The sequence below is a fragment of the Macaca fascicularis genome, chromosome 17 (assembly GCF_037993035.2).
Source record: "Macaca fascicularis isolate 582-1 chromosome 17, T2T-MFA8v1.1".
Classification (NCBI taxonomy): domain Eukaryota; kingdom Metazoa; phylum Chordata; class Mammalia; order Primates; family Cercopithecidae; genus Macaca; species Macaca fascicularis.
In genome coordinates this window covers 10,737,467-10,757,166 of record NC_088391.1, presented here as the reverse complement: position 1 = coordinate 10,757,166, position 19,700 = coordinate 10,737,467, and the positions used below count along the sequence as shown (strand labels likewise).

Below are 19,700 nucleotides of genomic sequence, written 5' to 3'. Positions count from 1 at the left end.
ACTCTGGGCTTGGTCTTGCAGCTTGCTTTGACTAACTGGTAGAAGTGGCAGGGTGCCAGTCGCGAGCCTAGGCTTTAAAAGGTTTCAGGAGTTTCCACTTGCCCTCCTGTCATCACTATGAGAAGAGTCTGCCTCTGGTAGCTGCTATTACTTTAGCTGGGACCCAAATGAATACACATGGGGAGAAGTCACCCCCTGCAAATCCAGCCAGATCAACGGCTCTAAGACCTACTCCAGCCTAGACAAGCCACTCCAGCCAAGCAGCGGCTGGAGACATAGGAGGAATACCAGGAGACTGTACAGGCAGACACTAGTGCCTGCCATGCTGTGTTAGTTCACTTTGTGTTGGTATAAAGAAATATCTGAGACTGGGTAATTTATAGAGAAAGGTTTGTTTGGTTTACAGTTCTGCAGCCTGTACGAGAAGTGTGGTGCTGGCATCTGCATCTGGTGAGGACTCAGGAAGCTTACAATCATAGCAGAAGGCAAAGGGGGAGCAGGCATGTCACATGGTGAAAGAGGGAGCAAGACAGAGAGGAAGAAGAGGTGCCAAGCCTCCTTTAAACAACCAGCTCCCATAGGAACTAGCAGAGTAAGAACTTACTCATTACCATGGCGACTGCAGCAAGCCACTCATGAGGGATCCACCCCCATGACCCAGACACCTCCCACTAGGCCCAACCACCAACACTGGGGATCACATTTCAACATGAGTTTGGAGGGGACAAACATCAAACCATAGCACATGCTTTTCCACCCAGCAACCATTCTGCCCATCTTTCCCTGGCTGACAGAACTCTGCCTTCGAGTAGGTGTTGGGGGTCATGCCCTTCATGAAAGGAGGAGTTTCTCCCTCATCTCAGTGGGTGAATCAAGGAGCCTGAGACAAGCATGGCAACCCACTTTCCTCTCTGATTTGGGTTTAGTCATAAGCGTTTGACACAACTTTGGCCAATCAGACGTAGGTGGAAGTCTACTGGGTGACTTTTGGGGAAAGGTTTCTCTGCTCTTAAAAAGTGATAAAAAAGGAGAAAACAGAGTTCCAGTCCTGCCTCAGAGGGAGCTTCTGCATGGAGGTGCTGCAGAATCTTGCAACCAGGACGAATTTGAGGACTAAAGCTCACACAGTGAGGAATATTTCATTTAAATTACATGTTGAATTAGCCAACTTAGGAGAATTCGCTACCACCTATTTTATGTTGTAAGGTAATTAATTTTGTAAATGTTAGGCATTATGGGTCTTCTATGACTTTAAGCCAAAAACATCTGAAATGGTACTTGCGGTTTCAAGTCAACCTGTTAACTTGACCGTTAACCCATAACTTAATGGTTTCTTTTACCTTATTCGGGGAAATAGCAATTACCCAATCTGTTAAGTATATGGTTTGTCAATCTTAACACTAACTTAATATTATGTTTACAATTTGTTTCTTTCAACAGTCAAAAAAACAAATTATTCTGCCAAGCACGGAGCATGCTTTAGCTTAGTCACCACAGAAGAAACAGATCACTTCTAATTATGACATTTCATCAACACTTGGCAAGTAAGAAAGATGGGTTGAAAGACTGCATCGGAAATATTCTAGAGTTATTTTCCTGCTAACATGGAAACAAAAGGATTCAATGTGAGAAGAAAAAATAGATTCCTAATGGTCAAGAGAACAAGAAAATTAGATAGAAAGTTAAATATAAAGTACCCGGAAGTCAAAATGTTTGAAATGACACTTAGCGCCTTAATTAACCAGATTTTAAGATAATGACTGTAGAGTCTGTATCTTCAAATGGTTTGGGATGTCCTTACAGCTCTTTGAATAGTGTTCTCTTTATTCAATTAATGCTTCTGAAAGAGCTTTAATTTTACATTAATCAAAAGCCCTCGTGATATTCTCAGGATGTACTCAAATTCAAGAGTTTTTTTAAGTGCAATTAAGTTATCAAGGCAGAGGCTCTGATTACAGGGACAAAAATTTCATAGCAACAGCCCATTAAACACACTGAGCCTGATGCATTGCTGTACACCCCAGTTCATGCCAGGCTGTGGGCAAAGTGGTCAGGCTTCCCAGTGAATGGAACCGACCTCCCTCTACCTTCCTCCTGAGGAGCAAAATACTGCTTTGACAACATAAACTGTTACCTTATACTACCCATTTTTACAGCAAACAACTCTCTACCTATAATCCAAGCTAATGGAATTTTTGAAAATTCTATGAGTTTTTAAAAAGCAAGGACTGAAAATAGCTTTTTCTTACCTGTTAACAGGAGAGGTTTCTAACATTCCCAAAGCAGAACTTCTTCCTCTGCAGTTGATGGTATCAGACAGCAACACTTCCCAAGTTCTCCTTTACTGGTTAGAATCATGTACACTCAGTCCCGTGGAGCTATCACTAATGATCAGAGAGATGCCTTGGGAAGAAAATTGTGCTGTTTTTATGCTGGGAGCAGCTGATGCTAGTGAGATCTACTCGCAGTGGAGGTTCAGCTTCCACTGTCCCTGCTAGGGTTTGTTACTGGAGGACCTGGGTAGATTCCTCCTCTCTCCACTCCTCCCCGGGTAAGTGAATCCCATCACATGTGAAAGTAATTGGTACTCCTGTGGAGTTGAGGTTAGGGGAGGAAATGTCAGGGAGTCAACAAAGAGGAAAATAACTTTGCTATTGAACATACTGTCTTATCATCTTGCCCAGCCAGGGTGAAATCAATAATAATTCTGACTTACATTTGGGTGCCACCTGCCATCCAAGACTGAATCCTTATTATCCAATTCCACTCCTCCCCAACTTTCCTTATCTCAGATGCTAACTCCATTTTTCCAACTGCTTAGGGCAAAAGTTTGGAGTCATCTCCCTCCCGCTTCTCTCCCAAACACACAGTGAGTCTGTCAGCAAGTCCCTTTGGCTCTATGTCCATAGAGGTAGATTCCATCCGAATCCACCACTCCTCGTTTTCTTTCCCAATACCTCCCAGTACAAGCCACCCATGACTTTCACCTGGGCTTTGCAACAGCCTCCTAATTGGTCTCCCTCTTTCCATTTCCACCTCCCAGCAATATAGTCTATGCAGGGAGTGATCTTTTTAAAACAGAAGTTGGGCAGTGTCAAGTCTCTACTTAAAACGCTGCCATATTTCTTTTCTCATTTGAAGTCCAAACTCAGAGGCATACCCTGGTCTGTACTTCGACCTGTTGGACCTCACCTGCCACCAGTCTCCCTCATTTCTCTGGAGCCACATTGACCTGCTCTTAGGACATGCAGGGCTCCTGTGCTGTTCCCTCTGCCTGGAAGCCTCTTCCCCAAGATGGTCCCAAGATTCTCCCCTCCTCCCACACGTCCACCAGAAATGAGGTCAGTGCCACATTATGGGGAGGGCTTCTCCCACCACCCTACCTAAAATAGCAACCTCTCAGGCCTCTTTATGCCCTTAGCCTATTGTATTTTTCTTTATACTTCTGAACTCGACATGGTGATACATATTTACATGGCAGATTTATATGAAGTACATGTTTGTATTACATGCATTTTATGTTTTTTCTCATACTTCCTTACTTGTTATTATAGCATATATTTGTTTATTAGTTTATCACTTTTCTCCCTTCAGCATATTAGCTCCATGAATGTACATTTATCCCCTTTCCTGAGGAATTCCCAGAACCTAGAACTCTGCCTAACACAGTTGAAGAATGAATTGGCACTTCCCAGTTTGCCCATGGCCCCCAAATAGTTCATCTACTTAATCCCTGTAATAACTGCTGCAGGGTTGCAATCCTCACCTACATAGGAAGAAAAAAGTCCAGATAAGATGTGATGCATGTGAGATTTCATAATCAGTAAGCAATACAGCCATTTCTGTTTGGAGATAGGCCAGCCCAGCTCTCTGTCCTCAAGTGCAGGGTTCTTTAAACTTCACAAAAATGACCTCTCCCAGCCTTTTTTTTTTTTTTTTTTTTTTTTTTTTAAGTGTGGAGATGCTCTGATTTTAAATACTACATGTAAGATATCATCTAGTACAGAACTTTGATATCAATTCCTCCAGATGAAGTTCCCTGGGGTGGACATCTCTGTAGCTTTGTTTGGGTTGGTTGGTTTATTCTGCCCCGATAGCTTTATTACCTCTGTTTGGCTCACAGGAACTCTCTCCTATCACAAGCCCATTCCATTCAGTTAGGTGGAGCTGACTTCTCTCTGCCTCACTTCTTTCCTAAGTTACTATCACCACTATTAATTGGTTAATTTGCTGAACACTTCTTCAGGCTCTACATTTATGTAAAGATGTACAATTTTATATAAATGAGATCACACCATTTTGTAACCTGCTTTTTTCACTTAGCAAGATAACTAGACTGTGTTTCCATATCAATAAAAATAGACTTAAATGTGTACATAATGCTTCATTCTGAATTTCCTGAACGGTTCCGTATTGATGAGCATAACGGTTGTTGACATTTTTTCGGAGTTTTATATAGTGCTGTGCGTGGGGCCCTAAAAAGTTAAGAGAAAAAATTAGAGAACGGGCTTAGCCGGGGTAAAAAGGAACAAATATTCCTAGAAATGGGGTCAACTGCAAAAGGCGCAGTAGCACTCAGGCATCCTGTGACATGTGCTCAGCTCATAGCCCATCTATGCCCCAGCGTCCTGTCCACGAGCATTCAGCCTCCTTATACAACTCCCCCGCCAGGCCCTGCCCCTTGGCAGACAGCCTTCCTTCTGCTGTCTTGCCTGTTGTATCCTTGCAACATAACTCCCCTTTCTGTAATAAACCTGCCTTTCTAAACTCATTCCTGTCTTGGTAAATTATTTTACTCCCACCTGGCAGCCTCAGACAATCACTGACCATGACTTTTTGATGAACCATCACTACAGAAACCAGTATGTAACTTTCCCATTTGTGCAAAGATGTCATTAGCATAATTTGAAAATGGAACTCTGAAACATATTGCCAAACTGTCCCTTAGAAAGATTGTACCCAACTTACACTCTGTTATGAGTTGAATCGTGTCCCTCAAAAAGATATGTTGCATTTCCAACCTTCAGAACCTGTGAATGCCACTTTATTTGGACCTAGGGTCTTTGCAGATGTAATCAAGTTAAGATAAAGTCATGAGGGATTAGAGTGGGCCATAATCCAATATGAGTGGAATTCTTATAGGAAGAGGAGACTTTGGACACAGACACAGAAGGAAGGTAGAGAATGCCATGTGACAACAGAGGCAGAGATTAGCATGATAAATCTACAAACCAAGCAATGCCTAGGCTACCAGAAGCTGGAAGAAACAGGCAAGGATCTTTCCTTACAAGCTTCAGAGGGGCATGGCCCTGCCAAACAGAAAGAAGGACAAAAATTGATGGGAGGAAAAGTAGGTTTATTGGAGAGCCAGAAAACCGAGAAGATGCTGGACTATTGTCCTAAAGCACCATCTTAAGCCAGTACCCATTGTAGGTACTTTTCATGTTAAGGGCAGGGGAAAGAGGAGGGAATTGAGATGAAGAGCTAACCAGTAACCGCAGACAACTGGGTGCCAGCAAGGGTCTGGGGAGGTTGGGAATGTCTTTGTCCTTGGTCAGGTCTGAATGGTCCTATAAATCTTTAACAAAACATAGCTGTTTAAATATGTCTCCTTCAATCCCAAAGTGTTTTGTAAACTACATGATTGTTGTTTTTGCATATTAGTGCTCTAAAATTATCTTAGCCTATGAGCAGGAATGGGTAAAGGCCTCTTAAACAAAAATGGAGTAAAATAGTTTTGTTGTTGTTGTTGTTGCTATTACGATAACTCAGCAGCCCTTTTAAACATAGCGGGTACTCTTCATTTCACCAGTCACTCTCCCTGTGGTCTCACTCCTGGCCCCCCTTCCCTCATTTAGGTTACCTGCCAGGCCCCCTGTGATACTGTGACTTACAATAAGAAATACCTATTTTGGTCTTTGTCCAGTTTGCTGGCACGCAACTCCTGGAATGCTTTGAAGTGATAAGTGATGTGTCTTTTTGTACGTGAATGAGATGTCTGAGATGACTGCTGGGGAAGGAGGGAGGGTTCAGGATAGACTCCACATGCAGGCTGGTTGCCAGGGGAACCAATCCTCATTAGAGAATTGAGACTTTCAGCTCCATCCCCCAATCAGCGAGAAGAACTGAAGTTTGAATTAATCACCAATGGCAAATGATGTAACCAATTATGCACATGTAATGAAGTTTCCATAAAACTCAAAAGGAGAGCTTTGAAGAGGTTTCAGGTTGCTGGACATTGGAGATGCCTGGAGGAGGGTGTGCCTGAAGAAGGCCTGGCAGCTCCTTGCATCTTCCCCCATACTGTGCCCTATGTAGTCCTTCATCTGGCTCTTTCATGTGCATCGTTTGTAATATCCTTTATAATAAACTGGCATGTGTGAGTGAAGTGTTTCTCTGAGTTCTGTGAACTGTTCTAGCAAATGATCAAACTCAAGAAGGCAGTCATGGGAACTTTCAATTTGTAGCCAAGTCAGACAGAAGCTGTGAGTAACTTGGGGACTTCCTACTTCCTGTTGGCATCTGCAATGGGGGGCAGTCTTGTGGGACTGAGTGGAATCGTCCAGCGGGTTCATTTTGCCTGCTGCCTAGATTGACCCAATTTATCAAGACAAGAAAACTGCAATAGAGAAAGTTTAATTATCACAGAACCAGCTGAATGGGAGACCATAGGTTTATTATTACACAGATTAGTCTATCCAACAATTCTAAGACTAGGATTTTTCAAGGATAGTTTGGTGGGTAGGGGGCCAGGGAGCGGGGAGTGCTGATTGGTTGGGTTGAAGATGAAATCATAGGGAATTGACGCTGTCTCCTTGCGATGAGTTAGTTCCTGGGTGGGGGCCACAGGACCAGACGGTGAGTCTGGGTAGAGCCATCGGTCATCAGAAATCCAAACACCTGAAAAGACAGCCCAAATCTTAGGCTCTATAATAGCGATGTTATCTGCAGGACTAACGGGGAAGTTGCATTTCTTGTGGCTAATTTGTTAGTCCTACAAAGGCAGTCAAGTCCCCAGGCAAGAAGGGGTTTGTTTTGAGAAAGGGCTGCTACCACCTTTGTTTCAAAGTTAAACTGTAAACTAAGTTCCTCCCAAAGTTAGTTCAGCCTATGCCCAGCAATCAACAAGGTTAGAACCCTGTTGATTACAAGTGGCAAAAATCCAGCTCAATCCAGCTGTAGTCAAATCAAGAAATGAACTGTTCGTGTGGCATGGGTGGAGATGGTTTCAAGGATAGACACTCCAGTCTCATCAGATTCTTTCGTTCCTCATACATCCTCTCTCAGGTCGCCATTCTCTGGGGCTGGTTGCCGTTGTGGGACTGGGAGGAAGACCACGGGCAGCTCTGGACACATCTTCTTACAGCCTCATAGCAACAGTCCCCATGGAAGAAAATCCTGGGCCAAACCCCAACCATGGCCAGAGAGGAAAGGTACCACATTCAGATGGTACCTGGCCCAGGCAGGGCACAGAGAGCCTTCAACTGACATCAGAACCACATGGCTGAATGGGGGTGGGAGAGTATCCCCCAAAGTGAGGCATACTGCTCTGGGCTGGCAAAATTGTAAATATCATTACGTTTGCCAACTTGTCTGTATTCTTTGCTAGACTCTTAGATCTTTAAGAATAGAAGAATAGATTACTGTGTCTTTCATTTCTGTATCTAGTACAGCAGGGTGTCTGGTATGAAAGACTTTAAAAATATTTAAAAATAAATGTTAAATGAAGGATAAAGTTTAAATTGTCATAGTCATATGCCTTGAATTTTCTGGAATAGTCCCAATTTTGTGATATGTCTATGATATCTTTTTTATTAAGATTATTCTTTAAATGAATAATTTCCCTATTTTATAAAACTTTTTATAAAATTACATTCAAAAATTTATTCAGTACTTGGCCATACCCTCTGTGGTTTTCATTTAGCAAGTCTGGCCAACTCTTTTGGTTATATCTTATTTGACTTTCGAATTCCCTTTAATTGCTTTTTCTGGCCTGGTTGGTGCCACAGGAGGTTAACCCTTTGGACTGCATCTCCGTCAATACCTTGCTGGTAAGCATCCTTTGGGCTTGTCAGTGAGAGCCATTGCCAGGAGATGAGATTATGTGAGAGAGAAGGAGAAGCAAGGCTAGAGGAATTTTTCCCTTCTTGTTCCCTGTGACATGTCCCCCAAAATGACTCTGTCCCTTCCAGGGCACGGCAGCTCCCCAATAGCCCAGGTTGTCACAGGGAGAGGTGGTAACAGCTTTCTTCTCTCTCAAGTCTCTGGGAGCCTTACCCCAGGTTGATGTCCTCAGTAAGTAGTCCCTTTATTTAAGCCTCATCATCTGAAACAAATGGGGTGGATTCTGCTTCCTGCTTAGACCTTGACTAAACTACCAACTTAAGCTTCGCAGGTGCAATTTACCAATTAGATCCCCTCTCTACTTCAGTGGTTCTCACTCTTTGCTGTGCACAGGGATCACCTGGGGAGCTTTGGCACCTGTGATCTGTCTCGAGAAGTTCTGACGTAATTGGTCTGGAAAGTGGCCTCGGCATCAGGATTTAAAAAATCTCTCCAGCTCGTTTGATTGGGTAGCCAAGGCTGATAAGCACTGCTCCAGCCTCACACACCTCCTGTACAGAAAGGAGAATTCTAACACGTAGTGAAAACAACTTCCCATAACCTGCGTTTTATTTCTTACTTTCTTACAAATTATTGAAGCCTTCCTTCTAAAGGGATGTTGTTTTCTACTTATTCACAAAAGCATTTTTAAACAAAGTGGAACAATTTTAAATGCATTTACATAACTGTTTCTTCAAGAGGTTCAAAACAAAGAACAGATATTTCTAGAAAGCATAGAAATCCACTATATGTACTTGTATTTTGAATAGGGTGTGTGCAGGGGTGATGGCAGTGGCTGCTGTCATCATGGAGCTGCAGCAGGGAAGCGCAGCTGGGGCTGTCCTGGAGCCCGTGGGGGCCCTGCCCATTTTGAGTTGGGACAGGAGCTCCCCATGTGGCTACAGCCACCCAAACCACAGCTGCAGACCCAGGCCTCCTGCTCTAGGGAGCAGGAAGGAGCCCCATCCTACTGGGTGAGGCTACAGCCGCCCAAAATGCAGCTGTGGATCAAAGCCTTCCTGTGCTCTTGGGAGAACCGGGAACAGACAGGATCTGCCTTCCCAGGTGCTGCTGCAGCCGCCTCATTCGCGGCTGCAGACCTGGGCCTCTTGCCCCAGGAAGCAGGCAGGAGCTGGGGACTAGTGGGAGCCCTGCCTCTTCTGAGTTGGTGGGGCGGGAGCTCCCGGGTGCAGCTGCACTGACCTTCCAGGCACAGGACCTGGGCATCTCTGCAGCCTACACCCTCGAATGCTCCAGAAAGGACCCCTGTCCCTGCAGGCTCAGGGGTGTCTGCTCCCAGTGCCTGGCCTCTCTCTGCTCCCAGCACCCACTCCAATCTCCCAGCAGGGTTGAGACCAAGTCCCAGTAGGAGGCTGACAGAGTCCTCAGTGGAAGGAAGTGGATCTTCAGTAAGAGCCCACCCTCAGGCCAGGGAGAGCCTGAAGACTAGGTGCTAGGCTGCCAGTCTCATGGTCTGGAGTGGGGACTCCTGGTGCCTCTTCCTGGCCCTCCCATGGCCACCCATGGACCAATTGGCATGCATTCCTCCCTTCTGAGGTCCATAAAAGCCCCGGGCTCAGCCAGAGCAGGGCAGAGACTGGCCAGAGGACAAAGAGGGCAGAGAGATGATGGGACCAGAGGACCAGCTGCAGAGAAGAGCACCCTCTCCACTGACAGCTTCAGAGATGACCTGCCATCAGAAAGGGGCTACCCACTCCTCTGAGCTGTTCTAACATTAAATGAAACTCTTCACCCTTCACTTGTGTGCCTCATTCTTCCTGGATGCAGGACAACAATTTGGGCAAAGGTGCTGTGGCCACAGAGGTTCCCAACCAGAAAAAAATCAACAACACCCCAGAAATCCCCTAACAAGGGTAAGTTTTTCAGGAAGGAAAAAAGAGAATCAAAGAGCCATTGGGGGATGCCACAAGAAAAAAAAATTGCAGGATTAGTAACTGTTGAAAAACTACTATCTTACAAATATAATAATAGAGATTCTAGTGCCACATAATTAACTCATGCCAGGTCCATGGCTGATCTGGGTTTGCTGATCTTCTCTGAGAATGAACCAGATTAAAGCACTCACAGCTTCTAGCACATTGAAAAAAGCAGTGAGAAACTTTAAAATGTTCAATGTTTAAAACACCCTTGCCATTTGGCAGATTTTAAGATACAAGAGAACCTTGACCATACTCTTTAAAATGCAATTGCTTTTTAAACACACATTTGTTGATGGTGATAGAATTTAATATTTGTGAGAAAGAACTGATTCTACAAAGCTTTTCCTCATTTCGAGGGTCCCAGGAATGTTGCAGTTAAATAAACGCTGTGCCTGTACCAGTCAGTTATTGCTACATTAGCCTCTGGCATGCAGCAAACAGCATTTATTTCTCATTCACAGTTTGTGAGTCACTGGGGCAGGTCAGCTGGGGGAACTTGTTTTTCTCCTGGGACCAGTGAACAGCCCAGGTTTATTTCTTCTAACAACCCATTAGCCAAAGAAAGCCTCATGGCTATGCTCACATACAAGGGCAGGGGAAATACATTCCATCTTTAGTGGGAGGCACTGCAAGGTTACATGGCCAAGGGTGTGGATACAGGGAGAGATGAATAATTGGGACCAATAATTCACTTTACCACCAGCCCTAAAGGAAAGTCTGTCGAAGATGACTCTCAATACTGTATTTACAAGTAGAACATCTTGCTCTAGAGTGATATCACTGACAAGTTCTAGAACCCTGTAGGGCAGGTAAGATGACTTTTTGTGTCCAGACAGATGGCAGTACTCATCCATAGGCTCTCTGCCCCAGGGCAAGGTAGGTGATGCTGGCTTTTCTTGGCTGCCCTACCCCCAGAATACCAAAATGATCTCCAAAGAAGTAATCAGGGTTTGAGGGGAGGAGGAGAGCATTGAACAGGTGGTGCATGGAGAATTTCTGGGGCAGTGAAACTATCCTGTGTGATACTGTAATAGTGGATACTTGGCACTATACTTTTGTCATAACCCATAGAACTTTATAGCACAAAGAGTGAACCTTAATGTATGTAAATTTTTATAAAATCAAATGGGAGGTCAGGGATCCCATTTGGGACCCCCAAGGTGTAGAGATAGGTTAAAAACTTAAGATGCATGCACAGACACATCTGCAGTGGTGAAAAACTCAAGTCCTACACAAAACTTTGCTACCAAAATTTGAAGAAGAAGACAAATAGTATAAAATCAACATTCATGGGTGATCTGCAACTTGAATCAATAGAAATTTATTGACTGTTGTGAAATAAAGTTACATAGAATACAAGAGTCTATGCTATCAGAAATACAATGGCACTCACACCATGATCCGACTCTTGCCTCCTTGATCTCTTTTTGTATGACTTTTCCCTGTCCCCGGCCAACTCACTATGCATATGCCAACCAGTCCACCTTCTTCCAGTTCCTAGAACACCAAAATCGTTACTATCTTAAGGCCCTTGCCTTGCTGTTATCTATGCCTGGAAAGGTCTTGCTCCATCTCTCCAAGGCTGGCTCCTTCTTCTCTTGAAGTTTCATCTCAAATAGGAGCCTCTTGGTGCCTCCCTCTAGAATGGAAGCTCCATTACTGTCTTTCACTAGTGCATTATCCCCATCCCCTAAAGCCCTGCTTGGCATGTAGTAGGTGCTCAATAAATATTTGTGGACCAAAGGGGCTACTCATTTATTAATATTTATTAATATCAGGGCCCTGATGGAGTATGGCCTCTGCTTTGGAACGGTTGCTGTGAGGACAGTCAGGAAGCCCCACACTACACACACTGAACCAAGAGAGAGTCCATGTAAAGCTCCTGGGTGGTCACTCTGACAGTCTTAAGCACTCTAAGAAAGACATCAAAGCAGCTTCGTGCTCAAGTATTGACCCAGATCTGCAAAGGACGTTGGGGTGGGGAGACGCTTAGCTGATAAATAGAAAGCTACCCCTGTCTAAAGCAGGGATGGTTGGGATATGACTGCCTTGGTACAAAATGGGAGCAGGAAATAGGACAGGCCCAAACAAGGGCTCAAAAAAGGAAAAAAAACCCCAAAGCAACAACAACAACAACAACAACAAACTCTTGCTGCTGGTGGGAAACCTAGAGGGCAAGCTTCTTTTCCACACGAGCCCTGCTGGCGGCTGTGTGTGTGTGTGTGCACGTGCGTAAGAGCACGTGTGGGGGATGTAGTGAAAAGTACAGTGTGAAATGAGGAAATAAAGGATATCTTCTCAGTCAGTAGCCATGGGAGGAACGGGGAAGTACAAGGTCCTGAGAGCATAGAGATGATGGAATTTTTATATATTGGGGGAGAAACCCAAATCTAGTAATGACCATGTGTAATAAAAACTACTAGTATCATGAAAAACAGTATATTTCCACAACTAACATTAGAGGGGAAAATGAAGAAAATTAGGAAAAGTAAAACTAAAAAGAACTAACAGCAAACCCAGTATGTGAAGCATCACAGTTGCTCTGTACTGACTAAATTCTCTGAAGACAAAGACTGTCATGTTAGTTACAAAATAAAAGCCAGGCATAATTTATTTCTAGAAACAAAGTTATAAAGACAGATTGGAAATGAAAGCAAGGACATACTGAGCAAATGCAAAGGTAAAACCAAAATCAAACCAGCACCAATAGCAACATTAATATCAATTAAAATGCAATTTAAAGCCAAAAAGCATTAACCAGCCAAAGATGAATAACATATAATGGGCAATGTTAATCAATGAAGAAGCTCTGTATAAAATTCATAAACCCTAATAGAATACAAAATACAGCAGTCACATACATAAAGCAAAAAACCCAGAAATACAAGAGAAGATTAATAAAAATATATTTATTGTGGGAGGTTCCAATATTCTTTCAGAATTGGACAATTCAAGTATACAATTAAAGATATAAAGGATTTAAAAACTACAATAAACTATAATTTTTTTCTCATATTCACGTAACACACAATCATATACTTGATTAATGGCATTAAATAAAACTGTAATTGATTTCCCAAAAGCAGATTTTTAAACTTTCACTCATTCAAAGAAGAGATAAGCAATAAAATGATTTTTTAAGTCTCTAATTACTGGGACATTAAAAAATCTCTTCCACGTAATTCCTAGTTCACAGGAGAAATCAAAATTGAAATCACAAATTAAGTATCCAAAAGGGAAAAGAAAAAAACACTGTATCAAAACCTATTGGATACAGCAAAAGCTATGTTCAGGGGAAATTTTGTAGCCTTAAATAATTGTATTATTTAAAAATAAAGCAAAGCAAAAGACACAAATTCTTGACTATCCCAACATAATTGAAGCTGTTTGCATCTTATTTTTCCTTGATAATTGAGAAAATGACTAAGAATGTCCTTGTGCTTCCATTGATTTTCAGATTTTCTTCACTTGTACTATTTTCTCTTTTCATTTCTTCTCTTTGTTAGTGTCACAGTGTGTACGAATAAAGCGATCAATAATTTGTCTATCTGAAAAGTATGAAGAAAAACAGGATGAACATTTCCATGTAAGTATTTAAATGCTAAATTGAGAAATTCTAGGAAGGAAGAAAATATCTGATAATATTACTAAATACACAAATTGGATAAGAGATCAAAATAATAGCAGGCTATTATACCTAATACCTAAACAGGCACAGTTGTGTAATTATTGATTAAGAAGAGTAAACTTAATATTCAAGGGACAGAACACGAATTTCAGAATGAAACAGGCTTAAGCTTCAGTTCTGTGCTGGCAAGTGTTAGCAAATGATTTAACCTCTCCACTTCTTCGGTTGCTCATCTTTGAATACAGTCAGCAGTACTTGCAATGCACAGACGTTGGAATAGATTAGGGATACTGTGTGTGAAGCACCCAGACGGTGCCTGGCCTATCAAAAACAATAAATGGTCATCTTATCCTTTTATTACTGGGTGCATAGTAATAAACAGTGATGATAAACAATACAGATTATTGTTCCAAAATTTTCATAGAAGCCAGGGCTGTTTTTGTACCCACCAACATTGGTAAGCTTTGCTGTTCTTGAATGGTAACTGTTTGACCTTGGGAAGGCCCTTCAACTCCCTTCCCTGGCCTCCATTTCCTGATCTGTAACATTAAGGAGTCTTGTCTGGTTCTGAACATCTATGATTCCCTACTCCTAATCATATATACACATATATAATTTTTTTTTTAGATGGAGTCTCACTCTATTGCCCAGGCTGGAGTGCAGTGGTGCGATCTCAGCTCACTGCAACCTCTGCCTCCCAAGTTCAAGCAATCCTCCTGCCTCAGCCTCCCGAGTAGCTGGGATTACAGGCATGCGCCACCACACCCAGCTAATTTTTGTACTTTTAGTATAATCCCAGACTCCTGAGCTCAAGTGATCTACCTGCCTCGGCCTCCCAAAGTTCTGGGATTATAGGCAGGAGCCACTGCGCCCAGCCCCTAATCATATATATTTTTAATAGTACAGAGTGGAGCTGTAAAACTTTATTCACTCCCAGCATTTATCACCCGTGCAGCCAAAACCAAAAAGGAGTGAAAATGCAAATGATGTCATGCTCATATTCAATGTTCATGTTATCCTGCTCAATGTCATGAATGCCAGTGGAGGCCCGTAGATCAGGGATGTCTGTGTGTGCGTGTGTGTGTGCGTGTGTGTGCCTGTGTGTGTTTGTTCCTGTTTTCTCTCCAACTTTGTCTTTATTTGTTTTTGTGATTTCATGTTTAATTTTGAAGCATCCTTACCGTACTCCATACCTTGTCTCCAGTATTTTTTTAGTTGGGTATTCTTTTCATAAAGTGAAATTCACTAATCTTTTGTGTACAGTTAGATGAAGTGACACATGCATTACTGTAACCCATGACCACAGGATGATATAGATCATTCCTTCCATCTCAGAAGACCCTTCATGCCCCTTCCCAGTCAACACTCCCTACTTCAAGACAGCCACTGTTCTGGTTTCTTTCATCAAAGGTAAGTTTTCCCAGTTGCAGACCTTCAAATAAATGAAATCATACAGAAGGTATTCTTTTGTGTCTGGCTTCTTTCATTCAGCATGTTTTTGAGGTTCATACATTTTGTTGTATATATCAATAACTAACTTCTTTTTATTGAGTGGTATTTCATTATGTGAATATGTCACAGTTTATCTATTTTCCTACTGTTGGAGATTTGGGTTGCATCCAGTTTGAGACTATTAAGAATAAAGTGGTTATAAACATTCTTGCACATGTCCTTTTGTGGACATATGGTTTCCTTACTCTCGGGCAAATACCCAGAAGTGGAATTTCTGGGTCATGGAGTAGGTATATATTTATCTTTAGGAGAAGCTGCCAGACCTCTTTCCACAGCGATTGTCCTCTTTGATGGCTGGGCACAGTGCCTCATATGCCTGTAATCCCAGCACTTTGGAAGGCCAAGGCAGGTGGATCACTTGAGCCCAGGAGTTTGAGACCAGCCTGGCCAACATGGCAAAACTCTGTCTCTACTAAAAAATCAAAAAACAGTTAGCTGGGCATGGTGGTACACACCTGTAATCCCAGCTGCTTGGGAAGCTGAGGCATGAGAATTGCTTGAATCCTCAAGGCAGACGTTGCAGTGAGCTGAGATCGCGCCACTGCACTCCAGCCTGGGTGACAGAGGGAGATTCTGTCTCAAAAACAAAAACAAAACAACAACAAAGTGATTGTATCCATTACTCTTTAATATTCCCACCAATGCTATATGGGGTTCTGACTGCTTCCTCTCACTGATATTTGCTATTGTCAGTCTTTCTAGTTTTAAACAGTTTAAGCATTGTATCTATTACCAAAGAATTTATGGCAAAGAATTTATATTAATATAAGAAAAGATTCTTTCTTCTGACACCAGAGATAGACATACATGGTTCATCAAGTTTTGCATGAATTAGTAAAAAAGGATGAGAGTGTGTAAAATTTAATGTCAATTTAACTGTTCAAAAAGGCTACCTGTTGTAAGTCAAATGATACCAATCTTTATTATGTATGAATGCAGATTCATTTCCTCATGATTTTGTTTATGCTGTTGCTTCTGCCAGGAATGGTCCTGCTTCTCTTTACCATGCAGATTCATCTTTAAGACTTAAAGGATCCCTCCTCCAGGCAGCCTTTCCTCATCTCCTGTCCATCCACAGGGTTGGGAGTACCCCTCACAGGCTGCTACCATACCCAAAGATTACTTTGATTACAGAACTGGTGACATTTTAATTATGTGTTTATCTCCCATACCAGATAATGAGCTCCCCGAGAAGAAGCGTTCCTTATTTATCTTTGTATCAACTGAGCATTTATTGAGTAAATATGTTGATTCTTAATATTGAATCACAGGCTAGGAAGAAATACCTTTTGCATGGCCATTTGTGGGAGTTTCAGTTGGAGGAAGAGATGGGGAGGGAGCCATAGCTGAACAAATTCACAGAAAACTGGGTTTCAGATCATTTTACCTTTCAACTGGGGGAAAAGTGGACTGATGACACAGTCTTTACCAATAGGAAACAGTTGCCCAACGAGTAAGCTTTTGAGTGGTCTGAAGCGGACTTGGGGATTAAAATGATTTTGAAAGTAGAATAGCCACCAAAGATAACTAGTTCAACCTCCTCAAGTTATAAATAAACTGAATACCAAATAGTGGTGACACAGAGTTAGTGGAAATGAAAGGTTTGCCTTCAGCTCTCTTTCCTTTATGCTTTCACAGCTTTATTTTTTGTCATATTGGAGTTTTCTCTTCTCTGTGTTTCACCCCCTACACACACACCATCTCTCTCCCACACCCTCACCTCCTATCCAACTTTGTCCATTACTTAAGAACTAGCCTGGTCTTTTCCCTTTCTCTCTCTCTCTCTCTCTCCCCTCTCTCTCTCTCTCAAAATGTACCTGTTCTAGGCTCCTATTCCATCAAAGCCTACCACCTATAAGAGATAATTCTGTAAAATAATTTAAGCTGAGTTAATAATAATTCTGCCTAACACATCTGCCAGGTTCTTAAATTATCTGCATATGTACTCAGCTACAAAAGCTCTGCTGTGATATTCACCAGCTGAAAAGCATCAGTGCCACCCCTGACACTAGAAAATGACAAGAGGTTTTGGGCGTAAGAATTCAGAGGGAATCTTCCATTTGTTTTTCAGCTTCTAACAAAGCTGGCATTGAGGAGTGGGCCATTCTACAGCAGAGCTTGGAAAGAGGAGTGAAAATCCATGGGAAGCAGATCTTGCATCAGCCCAAGGCAGCACCCAAGAGCAAAGCTCTGGGGCATGAGCCTTTAGGCACCTGCCCCTGGTGCTGCCCCGAGGGAACCAGGAGAGCAGAAGAGCTAAGAAGAAACAAAACCTTAGCTTATTCTAAGTTACCTTGTTAGCTAACAGGTCATACCTCACCTGTCTGGGGAGGAAAGCCCCATTAGGTGGACAGAGTGTTTACCTGAAAGATCAGCTTATGGTATCTTGGTATCTTGGAGAATGTAGATCCAAGGCTGTCAGAGCACTTTGAGGAGTCCCTAGTTCACCCTCAGGGGGCGCCACTAAGGCTTGGATTGCACCTGACACAGAGACAGCAGTGCCTGCAGCCACCATGGTTTCCATGGGGGCAGAGAAATGACAGCTGCATCTGCGTTGCAAGTCCCTGGGCAGATGGGAGCATCTGCTCAGCAAAGACAAAAATCCTCTTTCTACAGGGCCCAACAGATGTGGATCCTAAAGGTAAAAAGATCTTCTTGTAAAATGCAGAGGATAATTTTATATACAAAATTGAGAGCAAGAACAGGCGGGCTGACTTGAGCTTGCCGCAGAGCTTTGCCTGGGCCCTCTGGGAAGATTGAGCCAGTGGACCCTTAGGAGCCTCTTGGTTTTCTTCTGAAGTGCCAGACTGGCCCAGAGGCATCTCTGGAGAGCAGGGAGGCATCATACTCCTTCCATGTTCCTTTCTCTCAACAGAAAATGCATACTCCTGTCTCAATAGGAGGGAAACACCTGCTTCTTGTACCTCCCTGAAACGCAACATTCAAGTTCTTAGAAGGGTCTTTAGGCTCTCAGCCCTAATGTGTGAGAGTGGAAAATACCTCCTTTCTCCCAAAACACACACACACACACACACACACACACACACACACCCCCACACACACCCCTCCCTGTCAGCCTTGCCTACAGTAGGTTTTCAGTGTTTCTTAGGGCAGGAGATCCCATAAACAAGGTTTTCAGTGAGGATTTCAGAGGTGCAAGCTCTTCTGATTGTGGCTGGGGACAGCACCTGGAGGCCCAAGAGATTCAGACGAGAAACAGAGAGCACTTGGAGGGATCCCACATGGCCAGTGGAAGTCTCAACCTCATCACAGGGCACACAATAAATTAGTAGCCCCCATATAGCCTAGAGCACAAAATGGGGTACAGAAAATGGTCAGCTGGGTACAGGAATAAATATTAGACCTTTATTGATATTCGATTTTTACTTCCTTCTCTAACAGTTTGTATATTTTATAAATGTATGTGATACATTAGTTTAGTTGGCATATGAATACATTTTATATAAATTTTTACATCTGCATTGGGTGTTGTGCCCACAAATGAGGAGGAGCGGGGAATGTGTGATCCCTCATGTAGGATGCTGAGAGGCAGGTTATAGGAAGAGCTCAGTCTCCTCTCCTCAAGCTCTCTTATTCTCTGAGTTGACATTCTACACACTCTCAGTTAGACTGACCAGTTGCCCCTAAGATGCTCCCAAATAATTCCAGTCACTTGGCTGCAAACTAGGATAAGTCTTTGTCATGTGGAGTGAAGCCACATCAATGGCATTCGCTCTCCTTGAGAGAGTGACATATAGAGATTTTCCTGTACATTAAAAAGCCTGTCACAAAAATGCACCAGCAAGAGAAAATAAAGATTAGACAAAGTACAGCAAAACAATGTGACTGTACAAACACCCAGAGGAGAAATCAATTAGCTCTAAGAAAAAGAGGAATCATCCTGCAGCAATTCAACTACAGGCAAAATGAGATCAGAAATGAGTGAAAACAGTGTGTCTCTTTTTTTAATAAGTAGGGATAAGTCACTGGGGCCTCCTTAAAGAAAAATGTCTTTTCAGTGGATTTAGGTTTGCACAACACCATGAGATTTTTTTTATTTTTTGAGGCAATGTTTTCATTTTTGTGGGCATTCAATTCCAGTGGCTAGAACTTGGAACAGTTTCTATTTGGCAAAAGCAACGTATTATGATCTGTAAGTGCATGAAATAAAACCTCATCTTACCTTTGTAAGAAACACTCTGGAGGTACTCTTTGACTTGAGAGGAAGTAAATGAGTTTAAAAGCATTAAGAAATCTGGGTAGGTTTTGTCGTAGTCACTTTGGTACGTGGTCTGTTTCTTTGTGTGCTCTTGGTTCCTCAGGAAGCTGTGCAGCACAGAAGGCACTACAGAAATACACAGGGGAGGACAAGCTGGGAGGCTGGCACCCAAGCACAGCAGTCTTACCCTTATTGTTTGAAAATGACCCCGACAGCCCCCAGCCCAGCTTTGAGCTTAGGCAGTATCCTTCATGATGCTGGTCACTAAGGCTCTGTATTAAACCAGTTCTTCCATTGA

At 42.8% G+C, this 19,700-nt stretch overlaps 1 protein-coding gene across 10 annotated transcripts in view; it reads right to left on the bottom strand.

Annotated features, from left to right (window-relative positions):
* Positions 1-12,931: 12,931 nt before the first annotated feature.
* Positions 12,932-19,700, bottom strand: part of TEX26 (testis expressed 26) — a 40,966-nt gene continuing 34,197 nt past the window's right edge. For 5 of the 10 annotated variants that reach the window (XR_012426803.1, XR_012426801.1, XR_012426804.1 and 2 more), the window contains 3 exons: positions 19,367-19,528; positions 15,639-15,756; positions 12,932-13,591 (listed from right to left, as the gene is read on the bottom strand). Coding sequence is in view for 4 of the 10 variants with exons in the window: in XM_005585590.5 (XP_005585647.2) it covers positions 13,530-13,591; positions 19,367-19,528 (224 nt within the window). In the remaining 6 variants the exon portion in view is untranslated. The remainder of the gene's footprint in view (positions 13,592-15,638; positions 15,757-19,366; positions 19,529-19,700) is intronic. The other 5 variants (XR_012426802.1, XM_005585590.5, XM_045376802.3 and 2 more) reach the window with 1 other exon arrangement.